At 42.8% G+C, this 17,226-nt stretch overlaps 1 protein-coding gene across 4 annotated transcripts in view; it reads right to left on the bottom strand.

Moving 5' to 3' along the window:
- Positions 1-10,426, bottom strand: part of PSMD11 (proteasome 26S subunit, non-ATPase 11) — a 28,756-nt gene extending 18,330 nt beyond the window's left edge. For 2 of the 4 annotated variants that reach the window (XM_081579803.1, XM_081579804.1), the window contains exons 1-3: positions 10,313-10,426; positions 7,551-7,652; positions 1,789-1,913 (exon numbers count right to left, since the gene is read on the bottom strand). In XM_081579803.1, coding sequence (XP_081435929.1) covers positions 1,789-1,913; positions 7,551-7,652; positions 10,313-10,403 — 318 coding nt within the window. In that variant the 5' untranslated portion in view covers positions 10,404-10,426. The remainder of the gene's footprint in view (positions 1-1,788; positions 1,914-7,550; positions 7,653-10,312) is intronic. The other 2 variants (XM_081579805.1, XM_081579807.1) reach the window with 1 other exon arrangement.
- Positions 10,427-17,226: the final 6,800 nt, after the last annotated feature.

Genomic DNA, 17,226 nt, shown 5'->3' with positions numbered 1-17,226 from the left:
GGCTCTTGATAAAAAGCTAAACTACTAATCATAAAAACAAACAAACAAAAAAGACCAACAGGTCTTACTTAGCACTAATACGACACTGACAATAAAAAGACACAATATGTGACAGTGTTTCCTTTCACCCTAGGATAAGGAAGAAAAGCCTCTAGTTGACAAGAAAGTAATGTACAATGAAGAATAGCAATGTACACACACAGTTAAAAGGAGGGCCTAACCAGACATGGAGCCACAAGACAAAGGCCAGTGAATCCCACAAGCCAATTACAGGAAAGCACTAAATTATGATTTGGATAATTTGGATACAAGAGGAGGAGAACTGACCATCAAATAAATGCAGTTCTATCCACTGACCCAGCTCAATGTTACAGGAAGAGACAAATTCCAAGAGTTCAGTCAAAGAAACAGCTTGGATAATTAATTTTTTCTGCCTAAAATGTTCTGAGTAGTATTTATTAGTCTGTTTCAAGCTAACATTTATCGGTCAGCTCATTCTAAGGCATCCTAATTCAAACAAAAAATGTGGCGTCACTTTTTCATGAGCACAAATACAATTTTTTTTTTAAAGTTAGAGTTACATAACAGTAACACCTCTTTGAAACACCACCTTTTCTTTTAAATTATTCATAAAAATAATTCTAATGCTTTGGTTCAAAAAGCAGCCATCTACACATCTATTTTTTATCTACTATCATGAAACACAGTTCTGCCAAAAACAAATGAACTTGAAGACTTCTCTACAAACGAATTTTCTACGGTGAAGTTAGTTTATGGTGTTTAAACTAGGCTTCAAAGAATCATTAAGGAAAGAAACCAGATTTTACCAAAGACATGATTTCAAAGTGAGATCCATAAATGCTAGGTTTCTGAAGTTCCCCATTGTTTATTCAATATGCCACTAAGCCCCTTCATATCTTTTACACCCACAGAGGCCATGGCAAATAATGAGACATATAACCACCTACCAATTCCTACCCCTGCCTTTATACCACTTGACATTTTATATATTTGTTCATTATCTGCCTTCCTCATTAAAATATAATCCTCATGAGAGCAGTAACTGTACACTGTTACAAATTAATCCCTAGTACCTGTAACAGTGCCTAACACAGCACACATTCAATGACTGCTGAGCAATATAGAAAAGACAACAACTATATTCTTCCTACAAACAGATTCAAGCAACCACCATACACCCTGCTTGAATCTACCACTTTTTACAGAATGAGTTTTAACTTTGGTAGCTTCTCCAACTGGAAGAGGCTCAGTGATTCCAAAGAGGCACTCTTCAGTACAGCTCAGGGTCTAGTCTGAACTTACAGAGGACATGGACAGGTACACCAGTCACTGCAGTACACACGAGACACAGACAGATGGATGCTCACTCCTCTAAAGGCATAAATGCATACAAGACACGCCAAGAAGGGATGCCGCGAGACTTAATTAGTGCTCACTAGGAGCTCTGTGACACAGAGGTACCACAGACACAGAAAACATTACAAAGGTGTGGCAATACAATACCTCAAAGACAAGAATCAGTTTGTGACCCTGATGTAATGAGGATTCCAGGGACCACTGACAATCTCCACTTACAAAGCAAAGCATGGAACAGACCCAAAGTATCAAATGCCCTGCAACAAAGAGAAACTGACATGATAAGTCCTGCGCTGTCCTCCTGGCCGTCCCTTACACATTACCACCACAGTGCAGGCAGGCACTTCTTTCACTGAAACAAGACTTCGCTCCAAACAAGACTTTGTCTCTTTTGTCATTCAAGTAGCTTACCTCCTGTCCTGTAGCTGCTTCCATATCAAGAAACAGATCAAGAAGAGATCGGACCAGACGAGCAGCTTTAGCCTTGCTGATGGAATTCAAGAAGGGTCGCACATACTTCAGGAGTCCTCCAAGCTCTGTGGAAGGCAATTGTGACAGGAAAAAGTACCCATCAATATTGGGGACAAAATACCCATTAAAAGATGACCCAAGATAATAAAATCAGTACTTATGTCTGGAAGCAGTCAAAAGGAAACTTAATAGGAATTTAGAGCATTCTCAGCACGTAACAGAGTAGCAAAAAAGTTAACAGCTTACACCAAATCTGTATTCCATTGCCCACTTGGCCACTGGATCACTGTGAGGGTCCCGGGAAATGCTCAAGGCTCTCTACCTCATGAGTACAGCAAAGTACTCACATTCTCAGAAAGCAGTATTCTAGAACATGAAATATGCCATGCCTCAACCATCTTGGAGAAAATCACTTCCCCACAACCAACAAATTTATCAGTTTATAGAGTTAAAAGAAATTTTTTTTCCTAATTTCCAAGACAGTCTTAGTTGGAAATCTCAAAGAGATCTTCAATTTCAGGTTCCTTTTTCCTCCCTTCCTAAAGTTATGCCCAGTTTAACCTTTTACCAGTGTAATTTCCATGGCACTCTTCTGAGTCAGTTTTTCACATGAAAGTTAGGGTGTCTGTCCCTTAAAGCTATACTGTATCCTTTTAAAATTCCTCATTAATCTACAAAACCTAAGTCTTAAACTATGACATAAAAGGTGACCACCACACAGGCTTCTTCCCCTCTTGTGTGAGAAAAGACAGTGGCACAGTAATTCTAAGGGGTATCTTTAGAAACAAGAGTGAAAATTAGAGAATATTTCAACTGACCAACTAAGGAAGTACTCCTCGAATGTAGGTTAAAATTACTTTAGTGTCACTGCCTCAAATTGTAGACTCATCCTCCTGAGAACTCGAATTCAGGGCAAGCAAACCTCCCCCTCCAGAGAATGCTAATTAGGGGTCTTGAAATCTTCATCTGCCAGCATAGTCACAGAAACCACGGGGCCATGTCAGGTATAAAAGGAACTCTATACAGAGTGGAAAAGTTCACCTTTCCCTTCATTCCCCAGTCCTGACTTGGGACTCCCACCGCCTCAGATTTTTCCCCATTCGGTCCCTCCATTCCCCCCTGTACTGACTGCACACGCGCCTGCAGCCAGGCCTTGCTCATGCTGCCCTGCCACCTGGAATCCACCCCCATCACCGTGACCTATGTAGAGCACAGACGCCCTTTCAGGTCAGCTAAAGTCCTTCTGAGTCTTCCATGCCAATGCCAGGCTACAACCGTTTCTCTCCCTCAAATTCCTTGTGCACTTATGCAAACTTCAATTATACAATCACAGCTTTTTAAAAGTAGTCGAGTGCAACGTCCCTTCTTCTACAGCGTTTCCTATTATCCTGGAACAATTCTGAACAATCTCTGGGGACAGAAATGTTCAGAAAGCAGATGATTCCAATCTTGGTCAAACTCAATTGTTCTTTTCTGAAACATAAGTCTATAGCCTCCTTCCACATGGCTTCAAATATTTGAAGATAACTATCACTTGTATCCGGAGAAGGCAATGGCACCCCACTCCAGTACTTTTGCCTGGAAAATCCCATGGACAGAGGGGCCTAGTAGGCTGCAGTCCATGGGGTCGCAAGAGTCGGACATGACTGAGCAACTTCACTTTCACTTTTCCCTTTCACGCACTGGAGAAGCAACTGGCAACCCACTCCAGTGTTCTTGCCTGGAGAATCCCAGGGACGGGGGAGCCTGGTGGGCTGCCGTCTATGGGGTCACACAGAGTCGGACATGACTGAAGCGACTTAGCAGCAGCAGCAGCAGCAGCATCACTTGTATCTCCCTGGGCACAGCAACCCACTCCAGTACTCTTGCCTATGGACGGAGGAGCTTGGCAGGCTACAGTCCACAGGGTCGCAAAGAGTCAGACATGACTGAAGCAACTTAGCACACACGCACGTATCTCCCTAACTTTCCCGTTCTCCAAGCTAAATAGCTTTAGCTATTTCAACTGTTCCTCCAACATCCTGGTTTCTAGATTCCTTGTCACCTCAGTTGCTCTCCTCCGAATAAACTCTAGTTTGCAAACGTACCACTTGTGGTACCCAGAACTGAAATCAATGTTCCACGTAGGGTCAGCCCAGTAGAGTTATGGCTCAGTTCTCCTGATCAGACTGCCACATGTAACACAAGAAAGCATGTTTTGCTTTTGCTAACAGCACTCTTTGTTCAGACTGAGTCCATAAGGTCTTTGTGTAGACAGGTTCCTTTGTTTTGATAAACAGTTTAAGTCTATAACTTTTTCCTTTCTAAACAATTTAGTCTTGCTGGCTTTGGCAACAACCCTGAATCCTAAATCTGTTCTCTACTGTACTGAAACATCTACAGAAATAAGCACACCTTCTGCTATGGCTTTAGTCATATGCCAGATGCTGACCAGAAGAACAAGTACAGATCCCTAGGACATCATGCTAGAGACTTCCCTCCAGGTCAACAATAGATCCATTTGCCATGTCAAATGTTCAAAGACTCTGCTTACATCAGATATGTTGTTTATATCATTATTCCTAACCAGGGGTTAGCAAACTTTTTCTGTGAAGGGCCAGATAGTAAATATTTTCATCTTTGTGGGTTATACAGTCTCAGCGGTAGCTACTCAACTCAGCCACTGTAGTGCAAAAGTAGTCATGGGTAATATGTAAACAAATGGGCATGGCTATGTTCCAACAAAACTTTATTTACAAAAACAGCTGGTAAGCCATTGTCCACAGAGCCCTGCAAATCTGATCTCATAAGGCTAACCAAAGAGAACTAGGGTGAGTTTGGAATGATTTTTTCTTAACAAACCCACTGCTTTATATGATTAAAACCTAATCAAATAATCTGTCCCAGAACTTTACTGATGATTACCAGCTTATAATGTCTAGAATTTGTTCTTTTCAACAAAAAGAAAAGTGGAATAATGTTTGTCCCTCCTCACTTTCCTTATACCTCTCCATCCTCCATGATTTTTCTCAGAATCACAGTGGCTCTATAAATATATCTGCTACAACTATTCTTTTGATATTAAAGGACAGAAATTGTCAGAGCCTAGAAACTTGAACTTATTGAAAAAGAGAATCTGCTCTCTCTTCTCTCCCCTACCTTGGCTTTAATTCTCTCTTTCTGGTGTTATTTCTATTTTTTTCTTAATCATTTTCCTTTCTGGAAAAGGCAGAAGTGAAACATGAGCTAAGGAATCTGCCTTTCTCTCTGGCACTTGCTAGCACGACAGTATCTTTTCCAAGTTATTCTTTTTGTTCTAACAGAAAAACAAATGACCTCTTAGTTGCCAAAAGACTCAGTTCATTTTTCATTTTAGTCTATTACTGCTTCTTATTCATTCTCGGTTATATTCCCTGTTTCTTTGCATTTTCACACATGATTTTTTTTAATTCTGATAGAATCATATTCACTTCTTCCTTCTATACTTACTGAAGTTATTTGCAAATGTATGACCAGAACTTCTTTTATAGAACCTCACAGAACTCAGCACACTCCTTTAAAGGGTCTCAGGCTATGAAATCTGCAGGTCCCGAGCCGAGACATCACGTCTGATAATGAAGACCACAACTTTCAATCACAAGCATGCATCAGACAGTCTTACTCACTAATTCCCAAGTTGTCTACTGTCCAGCAGGGACCCTACCTATTTGAGCAGACTACTCAGCACAATTCTAGCCATATATGAAATGCGTAACAAAACAAAATTGAAAATTAACAGAACAGACAGATGTTCTGTTCTCAGGGAACCCCAAATTCAAAGGAAACAACACAAACCGATCAATTATTAATAGCAAAGATAGGTAAATGAATGTAGGCCCCAAACTTCCTTAACATACTCCTCAAAGTCTTTCTTAGAAAACAATGATAAGCAACCGGGAAACGTTTCTGAAAGTTATTATGATTCACCTGTTAAAAGAGTCCAGTAGGTTTCCCTGTACACTTCTACTAAATTTCTCAGGTACGGCTCACAGGGAGGGGAGGACAATGAACAAGGGGGAGCAAAGCAGGAAATAGTAATTTCAAGCAAAACAGTAACATTTTCAGACAAGTTTTCTGAAACACTGACTATACTACATGATGCTTTTAATTATCCATTCTGCTTGAAAAAGTAGACATCTGAATGGTTCAACAACAGAAAAATTATTTCAGGGAATTCCCTGGTGAGTCAGTGATTAGGACTCTGTGCTCTCACTGCCAAGGGTCCAGGTTCAATTCTGGTCAGGGAACTAAGATTTCACAAGATGTGCAGCACAGCCAAAAAATAATAATAATAATTTCACCTGGCTTTCTAATTCAGGGAAATTACTTTATTAATTATATTTCATGTGGACTAATCATTAAAACTGTTTTGCAACACTAACTGACAGGCAAAAGGAATCCATATACATGTTAAATAGAAGTCAGCATACAATGAAAAAACCACCACCTACCACTGATAACTCATAAGTGAATAACTATGGAAAGCAACAGCCTTTATAATTCAAGGTCATAAGCTTAGTAGAACTACATGGATTCAAATTCTGTTTCTCGCATACTAACTGGGTGCCCGTAAGTAAGATATCTAACTTTTCTGTGCTCAGTTTCCTCAGGTATAAATGGGTAATAGTATCTACCTTATCAAATTGTTTCAAGGGTTCAGTAAGCTAAATCCCACTTGGGCTTAAAGTAACTAGTTCACAGTAAGCACTCAAAAACAGTTTTTCTTTTTAATGATATTTTAAATAAGATGCAAGATCCATATAAATACATCCTCCCAATTTCATACAAATTTACTCAACTTTCTACTGATTAAGTCTAATAATTAGTAAGTTATCACCCTTACTTGGGAAAGATCTTTGTTCTCAAGTTCAAGAAGTTTTGCTAACACACATCTATCATCCTCTTGGATAACATAATTTGGGAGAAAGTAATCCACAAGATCAACTATGTTTAATCCATTCTAATCAGATAAGCTCTAAATTCACTTTAAAGTTAACTAAAACCATCCATGTTAAGTTTAAGCAGGCTACTCTCTCAATACTATTGCCACTTCACTGGTCAAAGGCCTTTCTGGTCAACAGGACTCTCTCAATCCAAGGACACGCCCATCATCAGAATATCAACTCGAGCCTGGAAAGTCAATGGTTCCATTACAACTGGACTGTCCGGGCAACAACAAGTACAAAGTCCCAGGTACCAGCGGAGGAACCTTGGGAAGGTTCTCTCCATTTAATGTCTTACTCATTGTGTATCAGGAAAAAAGCACAGCGAATCACTTCCTTGGGTACAAAATCCCTTGTCATTTGGAAGCAGGGGCCTAGGAACTCTCCACCTTAAGTACATCAGAACAGCTCCATGAAAACACTGAAGACTGCTGCTACCCACATGTAAGGGAATGCAGTGAAAATCCAAAGCAGAAACAAACCACAGGTTAGTGTATCCCAACAGAAACAGGATTCTTCCTTCAACTGCAGAACAAAAGTCATCCATGAAAGAAATGAGTTTAAAGGCCTCTTAACTTCCTGATAGAAAACTAAAGCTCAACAAGTGGGCGATAAAATGGAACTTCATTACCAGTAAACTGTGTGGATGCATTCCTATATTCTGCCACTCCAACAAAAAAAAGTGAAACTTCATGCAGCATCTCAGGTAAGAAGAGAAAGAAATCTACTTGGAGCACTTACCTGCAGCTTGTCCAGTCTTGGCCAGGAGAGACCCCAGTTCCAGAATGCTCTGCTCCTTGACCTGCACTGCCTCCTCATCATTCTCCTGAATGTCACGCTTCACTGGGAGAGGAAAATGCAAACCCTCTTAAAATTCTGACAAAAAATGAAGACTAAGGGAAATTCCACCCTCACAAGACCAAATACAAACTCAAACAGTTAGCAAAACACAAATGCTAGAGAGCTTTAAAAGAAAAAAACTCTAAACAAGAAAAAGTAAATTGATCATGCAGTACATATCCCATGTATCTATCTCATCAGAATAGATTCCTCTCTTTGGAATTTAAATGTGCCTTTTCATTCTACCACTTAGAATTTCCCTCACCCACATACACTGGCGATTTCTGTTGCTGTCACTTGGCTAATGCAAAATTTAAACAAGACAAATTCTTACTCTTGTGGAGGAACCCTCCATGCCAGGTGCTGTTAAAATATTAAACATACCTGTCTGCATATTTACCTGCCACAAACTAAAACCAAATGACCAACTACTGATAACTATAAAGTCAAAAGTCTTTCAATAAACTTTAGGCCTATGGAGAACCTCAGCTGATGGGTGTGTTAGGGATAAACAGTTCCACAAAGCCATTCAGGAAAAACAATCCTGTCATAGCTCCAGTGTGGTCCTTAGGAGGGAAGCTAGTTTAAGGGATTTGGGACCCGTTAGAATAACTTTGTGCTACCGGTCCCACTTCCAACTGTTAGTAACTATTCTACCACTTGAACACTGGCCCGCCTCTTCAAGTTTGTAGTGATAAGTTTAGTAATCATCACTAGCTATCACTTCTCTTACAAAGCATCATGACTTGACAAAAACCAAAATTCTGATACTCCATGATGGAGTCTGGAAAAAGTAAGGCTGTCAACTATCATGACTCAAGCTAACTCTAACAAAGAAGCTTTCGGTGAACTCTCTCCTAATACAGTGGACAAGCAAGAAATACTCTGATTATAATGTTTACCGTAACTCCCACTTTATAAAAGACAATATAGTAGGCACTGCTGCTGCTGCTAAGTCGCTTCAGTCGTGTCCAACTCTGTGCGATCCCATAGACGGCAGCCCACCAGGCTCCCCCGCCCCTGGGATTCTCCAGGCAAGAACACTAGTGTGGGTTGCCATTTCGTTCTCCAATGCATGAAAGTGAAAAGTGAAAGTGAAGTCGCTCAGTGTGTCCGACTCTTAGCGACCCCCTGGACTGCAGCCCACCAGGCCCCTCTGTCCATGGGATTTTTCAGGCAAGAGCACTGGAGTAGGGTGCCATTGCCTTCTCCGATAGTAGGCACTAGACACAAAAAAATAAAACCCATGCTTCTCACATTAGTTATAAATACTAATGTGTATCCACAGGACAAAAATGCACATTAAAAAAAATACACATTGAGATAACTCTAGTTCTGAAACTGTAACTGACTTAAGTCAAGATCAGAACTTCAAACTGAAATACAGCCTTTATTTACCAACATCATCCATTCACTGATGCATCTTAACCCCCACTTCTTCCCTTTTTCTAGTAGCCTCAAAAATAAAGACATCAAGATCCTGTCACTGTCCTTTCTCCATGAAAGTCAGTGAGTCAACTGAAAAGTCAATAGCCTGGAGGTCCCACATACACGTGCATTCTCGAACTACCTGTTGATTCAATCCGAATCTTCTCCAGCTACATTAAAAACATCACTACTGCCTGTGAGTGAAGAGCTAGACCTATCTGAACCCTTGATGGTTGAACATTAAAAGCCCTCTGTGTCATCATAAATTTATTTCTGTTCACACCTGAATCCCAGTAGAAAACTGTCGGAAGCGACCGGCTCGGGCTGCCACGTCAGTTTCCCCACTTGCATGCAAGGTGTAAGACAATCATACTACAGTGCTAAGACGTTTTTCTTTCATTTTCTCCGGGAAAGGGCAGCTGGCAGGTTCCAAAGAGTTCGCGGAACTCCGCGGATGACGACTAACTCCCTGAACTCTCTTCCAAACCTCTCCAGGAGAGTCTAGGACGATTAGTCACCTCCTCGGGCCGGGCGGTCCCACCCCAACATCTGGTTCTCACACCCTACACGGGGGGGTAAAGGAACCTCTCGGTCACCTCCCCAAACCAAATGCCAACCTCAGGTGTATGCTCCCTCGGTATCTCAAAACACACTCAGGAAGAGACCACTGCAAGTGGAGCTTTCCGCGGTGGGCTGGCAGAAGTAGCAGCTCCAGCGTCCGGAGGAAAGGAAACTCCAAAAGAAGAAGAGCGAGCGCTCGCGCTCCCCCGAGCAGGCTGGCCTGACAACAAGGGCGGGAAATGCCTGTCCAGAGCGCGTTTCTCAGGCCCTCAACTGGAGGTTCTCAGACCAGCTCGTGACAAAGCCAGCCAGCCGGCCGGCACCGCTCGCGGTCCCGGGCCAGCCCGCACCGGCCAGAGCGGGAGACAAGGCTGGGGAGAGACGGGGCTCCGGCTCGGCCCACTCTCCCTCCGCGCGCCGAGCCCACCGTGAGTCAGCAGCCGGCGAGTGGACGCCGGGCTTACCTCGGGGCTTCCCACCGGGGTTGGGGGCCCCGGGGCTCCAGGGAGCTCCGAGCGGCCTGGGGCCCCCGGCCCGGCCCCCCCCTCACACACACACACACACAGTGAGTCAGCAGCACCGGTGCCGGCTAGCCCTGCCCCGCTCCGCCGCCGCCGACCGACACAGGCCGAGCTGGACCAGCGGGGACAGAGGGGGCGCGCGGCGACCTTTACCGATGGAGTGGAGGATGTCGATGGAGGCCTCCCGGTCGGTGCTGAGCAGAGACTGGGCTCTCTGGAACTCCACCACCGCCGCCGCCGCCATCTTACCACTCTCACACCGTCCCCGGCCGCGGCCGCCGACGCCGGAAACACACGCCCGGAAGGCCCGCCCTCGCCCCCGCCCTCCTCCACTCCCAGAGCACCAAGGGAGCTGTAGTCTCTGCGCGGGGGCCGGGGAGGCGGGCCGAAGAGTAAGGATGAGAGCCGGGGAGCTGGCCGCGCTCCAGCGAGGCTCTCCCGCACCGCCTAGCGGCTACCCACGAATAAGCGAGGCGGTGCCTAACAATTGGAGCCCAAGACTAGTCCCCAGCCACCCCACAAAAGGCCTCTAAACCCCCGACTCCCTCGCTTGCCCTTGAGAGAAGTGTTTGAGCACCCGCCTGGGTATTCAGTGAAAGCTGTTTGGCTTTCTTCGTAGCTTCCACATTCAGCCATTCATTCAGGGCAATAAACAATCTCATAAAGTGCTCACTATGTGGCTGACAAAGTGAGCTTTGTCAAATGCTTTCAAGTGTCTGGCAACACGTGGGAGGGACACACCACACACACACACACACACACACACACACACACACACTTTTCAGGCTAGAATCCTACAGAATTCTAGCCAGCCTGTGACTAAATGCACCAGTGTTGGAGAAAACTGATGTTAGAAACTGAAATATCATCTTTGCCCCATTCACTCAGTTAATCCCTCTTGAGGGTCACACAGAAGTCTAACAGCTGCTTCAACTCTCTAGCTCAATAAAGAAAAAACTGATTTTTTTTCCCAATGTCTCCAGTGCCTTCAACTAATATCACACACATCCAAAAAGCTGTCAAATAGAAGGAAAAAAAGACATTCTATGTGCCCACTGCGAGTTGAGTTTAAAGGAAGTACTAAAAAGGAATACAGACAGTTTCGCGTGAAGATCTTTCTGCGGGTGAAGACAATCCAAAAATGCGATAGCCTGGGACCTTGCATTCCCGTGGTTAGGAACCCACGCTTCCACTGAAGGGTGCACAGGTTTGATCCCTGGTCAGGAGCCTAAGATCCTGCATGCTGCTCTGGAGTGGCCAAAAAGAAAAAGCAATATGCTGCCTCCTAAAGGAACCTATTAATATAAAGGGAACCAACATTGACTCGCCTGTGTCTGAGTTGCTGTGTTGTGCTGTGCTTAGTCACTCAGTTGTGTTCTGACTCTTCAAGATCCCATAGACTGTAGCCTGCCAGGCTCCTCTGTCCATGGGATTTCCCAGACAAGAATACTGGAGTGGGTTGCCATTTCCTTCTCCAAGGGAACTTCCTGAGCCAGGAATCAAACCAGGGACTCCTGCATTGCAGTCAGATTCTTTACCAGCTGAGCTACCAGGGAGCTACCTGTCTGAGTTAGGCAATTTATATATCTATTTCCTTTTATCTTACCAGCAATGTTCTGTGAAGAAGATATTATTTAAATCTCCTTTATAGATAAAGGTTTTAAATGATTTGGTGAAACTCATATGGTAATTGACAGCCCTGAGATCTGAGAGTTAGGGAATGTGTTCCTAGTTCCTGGATGTGTTCAAATGAGAACTGACTGGATAACTTCTCATCAAATCATTGTAAACAGAATTCATGATATTGACTGGGGAATTGGATAAAAATGGCTTCTAAATGTCTCCTAAAACCGAGCCTTTCTTCACTCAGAAAAGGCATTCCTCCCCTCTCAATTTGGTACCCAATTAATATTGTACCAGAATGTTAATGGTCTATAAAATTCCAAAGCTGAGAACAAAAGCCACATGTATCCCCACCTTCTAAAGAAGAGTTACCAGTTATATCCCCAAAGATGTAACCTTCATCCACTTCCAGCCTACAGCAGGAAACATAAAAATTCAAAAGGAATTCATTAGAAGAAATCATAGAAGGGACTTCACTAGTGGTCCAGTGGTTACGATTCTGTGCTTCTAATGCTGTGGCGCAGGTTTGATTCCTGATTGGGGAACTAAGAGCCCACGTGCTGTGCAGTGCTGCCAAAAAAAAATTAAAAAGAAAGAAAGAAATCAGAGAAGAGGATAAAGTGCTTACCTCACTACAAAGAGGGGGGGTACTACAAAAGACGAGGGGTGTCTGCCAAACCTTTCTCCCAAGCTGGTATGTCTTGCTGACCACAGGAACCTTTAAGCTCCTCTCTGCTCAACCACCGTCATGAAAGCTGGAGGTGAACCCGATATGTTTCCCAGGAGTCTGGGGCCTTCACACACAATCATGAGGAGAGTTACCCACTTTTGGCCGGCAGAATTCTAAATCAGAGAAACAGGCTAACACGCCCCCACAATGGGACAAGGAGAAAGAGCCTCTGCTTCCTGTCCTTGCAGGGGCCAAGTGCAAAGGTAGATTTCACAGGGTCATCTTGAAAGAACCTACTCAGCAGGGCCATCTGAGAGAGTGAGGAGGCCTATCATAAAAGGCTGGAAGGATGGACTTCAGGAAGCAGTCACTGAATGGGGATTGTGAGGTCCAACAGGGGAGCCACTCAAGAACCCACAGATCCTGTCAACAAGAGAGAATCAGCACCTATACTTTCAATCCGGTAACCATCATAGCACTCTGTTTATTTTCTACCTAGGACTTAATGCAGTCTGAGATTTTATTACTTCACCTATTTAAGCTCATCTCCCTCCACAGAGTTTCAGAAACCTTGTCAATCTTGTCCAGTTATACTCCTAACTCCTACATGCACACACAGCAACCACCCAATACATATTTGTTGGTTGATGAGACAAGTGCTAGAATTTGTCCGGCCACAACCTTCTGCCCTCAACATCTGTGCCCTACACTATGTGATTATTCACTTGAGCCGATCTGACTGCTATCACAGATTAACCAGTGACCTAGGGCATAGAGGGGCTGGCCTGAAATGGTGAGCTGGACCAGTCCAATTCCTCTCTCAGGAATTGGGAAATTGAGACACTGAGCCAGTTAGCCAAGGGAACAGAAACCGAACTCTGTCACTTGGAACAAACCAGACCCAAGTTGGGAGAGAGACAACTCAGTAGATGAGTGGAGAGAAGCAAGAATATCACACAAGGGAATCCAAATACCTCCATAGAAGGCTACCTCAGTTCCTTTCCAGTTCTTCTCCCATGAGGTCCACCCAGACCATATTCACTATTCTTGGAATACTGTGACATGTTTTCTTTCCAAATATTCTCCAATTCTTCTTATTGAAGTAGAAATGTTCAGTGAGGTATCATTATGTTTTTACTGGCTCTCTAATATTCCTTTATCTTTTTAACAAAGTGAGAGCAGGCAACAGTATCTAGATGGAGTTTAGATTTCCTTGTTTTTATTTTTATGGATACTCTAGTTATGGTCAATAATACTAATGGTTTCCCATTGAAGGTAGAGACAAAGTTACAATGAAAAACAAAGTAGGTCAATTTCAATAGCATTACATATGGAATGTGGACATGGAAAAAGTCACGAATATATACTCACCCAGTGGTATCTGACTCTTTGTGACCCCATAGACTGTAGTCTGCCAGGCTCCTCTGCCCATGGAATTTTCCAAGCAAGAATACTTGAGTGGGTTTCCATTTCCTACTCCAGCGGATCTTCCCAACCCAGGGGCTGAACCCATGTCTCTTGTACCTCCTGCATTGGCAGGCAGGTTCTTTACCACTGTGCTACCTGCGATAGGCAAATTATTATTTGGGCCAGAAAACCAAATCCTGGTTTCAATAAAACTGTGTAGCCAACCATCTGCTTTCCTTACCATTCTCTTTATTCCAAAATCACATTTCTCATTGGAAAATCGGTAAGTCCTTCAGGTTCCCACCCTAGGTTTATAATCTTTAAAGATGACTTTCAAGTTACTCCTGTGAAATGCACTAGATGCTGAGAAAGAGTGTGGAATTTGAAGTTGGACAAACATAGAGCACAAATCTTTACTATCAACTAATACTCAAATCACTTAAAATCTCTGAGATTGAATTTGGCCATTCATAAAATTATTTTAAAAATCTACTTCATACTGTACATAGAAAATCTTAAAGATAGTATCAGAAAATTACTAGAGCTAATCAGTGAATTTAGCAAAGTTTCAGGATACAAAATAAATACACAGAAATCACTTGCATTTCTATATACTAACTGAAAAATCAGAAAGAGAAATTAAGGAATCAATCCCATTCACCATTGCAACAAAAAGAATTAAATATCTAGGAATAAACCTACCTAAGGAGACAAAAGAACTATACACAGAAAATTATAAGACACTGATGAAATAAAGATGACATAAACAGATGGAGAGATATTCCATGTTCCTGGGTAAGAAGAATCAATATTGTGAAAATGACTATACTACCAAATGCTATCAACAGATTCAATGTGATGCCTATCAAATTACCAATGGCACTTTTCACACTAGAACAAAAAATTTCACAATTCATATGGAAACACAAAAGACCCCAAATAGCCAAAGCAGTCTTGAGAAAGAAGAGTGGACCTGGAGGAATCAACCGTCCTGACTTCAGATTATACTACAAAGCTACAGTCATCAAGACAGTATGGTACTGGCACAAAAACAGAAATATAGACCAATGGACCATGATAGAAAACCCAGAAATAAACCCATGCACCTAATGGGTACCTTATTTTTGACAAAGGAGGCAAGAATATACAATGGGGAAAAGGCAGCCTCTTCAATAAATAGCTCTGGGAAAACTGGACAGATACCTGTAAAAGAATGAAATTAGAACACTTCCTAACACCATACACAAAGATAACCTCAAAATGGATTAAACACCTAAATGTGAGACCAGAAACTATAAAACTCTTAGAGGAAAACATAGGCAGAACACAATCTTGATTCCAGCTTGATTCCAGCAATCTTGATTCTAGCTTGTGCTTTATCCAGCCCAGCATTTCTCATGATGTACTCTGCATATAAGTTAAATAAGCAGGGTGACAATATACAGCCTTGACGTACTCCTTTTCCTATTTGGAACCAGTCTGCTGTTCCATGTCCAGTTCTAACTGCTGCTTCCTGACCTGCATACAGGTTTCTCAAGAGGCAGATCAGGTGGTCTGGTATGCCCATCTCTTTCAGAATTTTCCACAGTTTGTGGTGATCCACACAGTCAAAGGCTTTGGCATAGTCAATAAAGCAGAAATAGATGTTTTTCTGGAACTCTCTTGCTTTTTTGATGATCCAGCGGATGTTGGCAATTTGATCTCTGGTTCCTCTGCCTTTTCTAAAACCAGCTTGAACATCTGGAAGTTCACGGTTCACATATTGCTTAACCCTGGCTTGGAGAATTTTGAGTATTACTTTACTAGTGTGTGAGATGAGTGCAATTGTGTGGTAGTTTGAGCATTCTTTGGCATTGCCTTTCTTTGGGATTGGAATATATATACCCAGAATCCTAGTTTCCCAACCAGGGATAGAACCCACACTCCTGGCAGTGGAAGCTTGGTGTCCCAACTGCTGGACCTCCAGGGAAGTTCCTGAAGATTATATTTTCAAAGATAGAATACTTCACCACTATGACTGACGCCTATAATTGCTCATTAAACAACAGCTCATTAACAGCTATTAAATAATCAAGTTACTGATTAAATTATTAATAGATGTGGCACCCAGGTGGTGCTACTGGTAAAGGACCCACCTCTCCATGCAGGAGACTTAAGAGACACAGGTTTGATCCCTGGGTTGGGAAAATCCCCTGGAGGGGGGCGTGGCAAGCCACTCCAGTATTCTTGCATGGAGAATACCATGGACACAGGCGCCTGGCAGGCAACAGTACATAGAGTCACAAAGAGTCAGACAACTAAGCACGCACACACCCACTTCCTCAGGAAGCCCACTTAGAGGGCTAAACGAATCTAGTTGGTGATTTTTATAGAAACAGAGGCACAATCAACTGTCGGTTCTATTTCTCATCTCAGACTTCCTCACCGTGGGTCTTGTCTCTTTTCCCTCTCTGTCAAGCCTTTTTTCTGTCCCAACGCAACTCCCAAACATGTCATGAAGCCCTAATATCCCCTCCTGAGTTATGTTCACACTAAGTGAAGGTCCCTCAGTCGTGTCTGACTCTTTGCGACACCATGGACAATGGCCTGTCAGGCTCCTTGGTCCATGGAATTCTCCAGGCCAGAATACTAGAGTGCGTAGCCTTTCCTTTCTCCAGGGGATCTTCCCAACCCATGCATTGAACCCAGGTCTCCTGCATTACAGGCAGACTCTTTAACAGCTGAGCCACCAGGAAAGCCCAATCTCCCCTCCATGTTACCCCCTAGTCCAAAGCTATTTCTTTCCTCTATGTACTTGTTAATTTTTCACTGAGCTTTCTTTGTACCCCATAATTGAGCAACTAGGAGGTGCTATAATGTACTATCCTGCTAATATGAAAGTATATACTACTCCTTTCTTCTCTGCCTCATACTCTGTGCAGCAGACAGACAGGAAGCTAAAGTTAGCAGGTCTAAGCTAGTATTGACCCCAGAGAGAGAAAGAAAAAACAAAACCTAAAGAATACACAAAGTAAGTCATTACTATCTTTTCATCTCTCCTTGGAAATCCTTTTCTCACACACTGCCATCTCTTCCCAAACCTTCAGACACCTTATTGTATTGGTTGGCCAAAATGTTCATTAATATCGTACAGAAAAAAACAAATGAACTTTTTGGCCAACCCGATATTTGTGTTTTAGTGTGGTTCTCCTTCAGTGAAACTCTGTCAGTGATTAACTTTGTCATTGACTGAAAATGTCTTTATTTCACTCTTATTGTTAATTCATAGTTCCAGTGGGTACAAAGTTCCTACGCTGACACGTATTTTCATTCAGCATTTCAAGGATATGAAAGATAACTCTTTTCAGTGTAACTGAAGTTCCTTTGT

The sequence above is a fragment of the Giraffa tippelskirchi genome, chromosome 3 (assembly GCF_054371585.1).
Source record: "Giraffa tippelskirchi isolate mGirTip1 chromosome 3, T2T-mGirTip1v1.2.pri, whole genome shotgun sequence".
In the NCBI taxonomy this organism is placed as follows: domain Eukaryota; kingdom Metazoa; phylum Chordata; class Mammalia; order Artiodactyla; family Giraffidae; genus Giraffa; species Giraffa tippelskirchi.
Note: the sequence above shows the minus strand (reverse complement) of the source record. Positions and strands in the feature narration are given on the sequence as shown.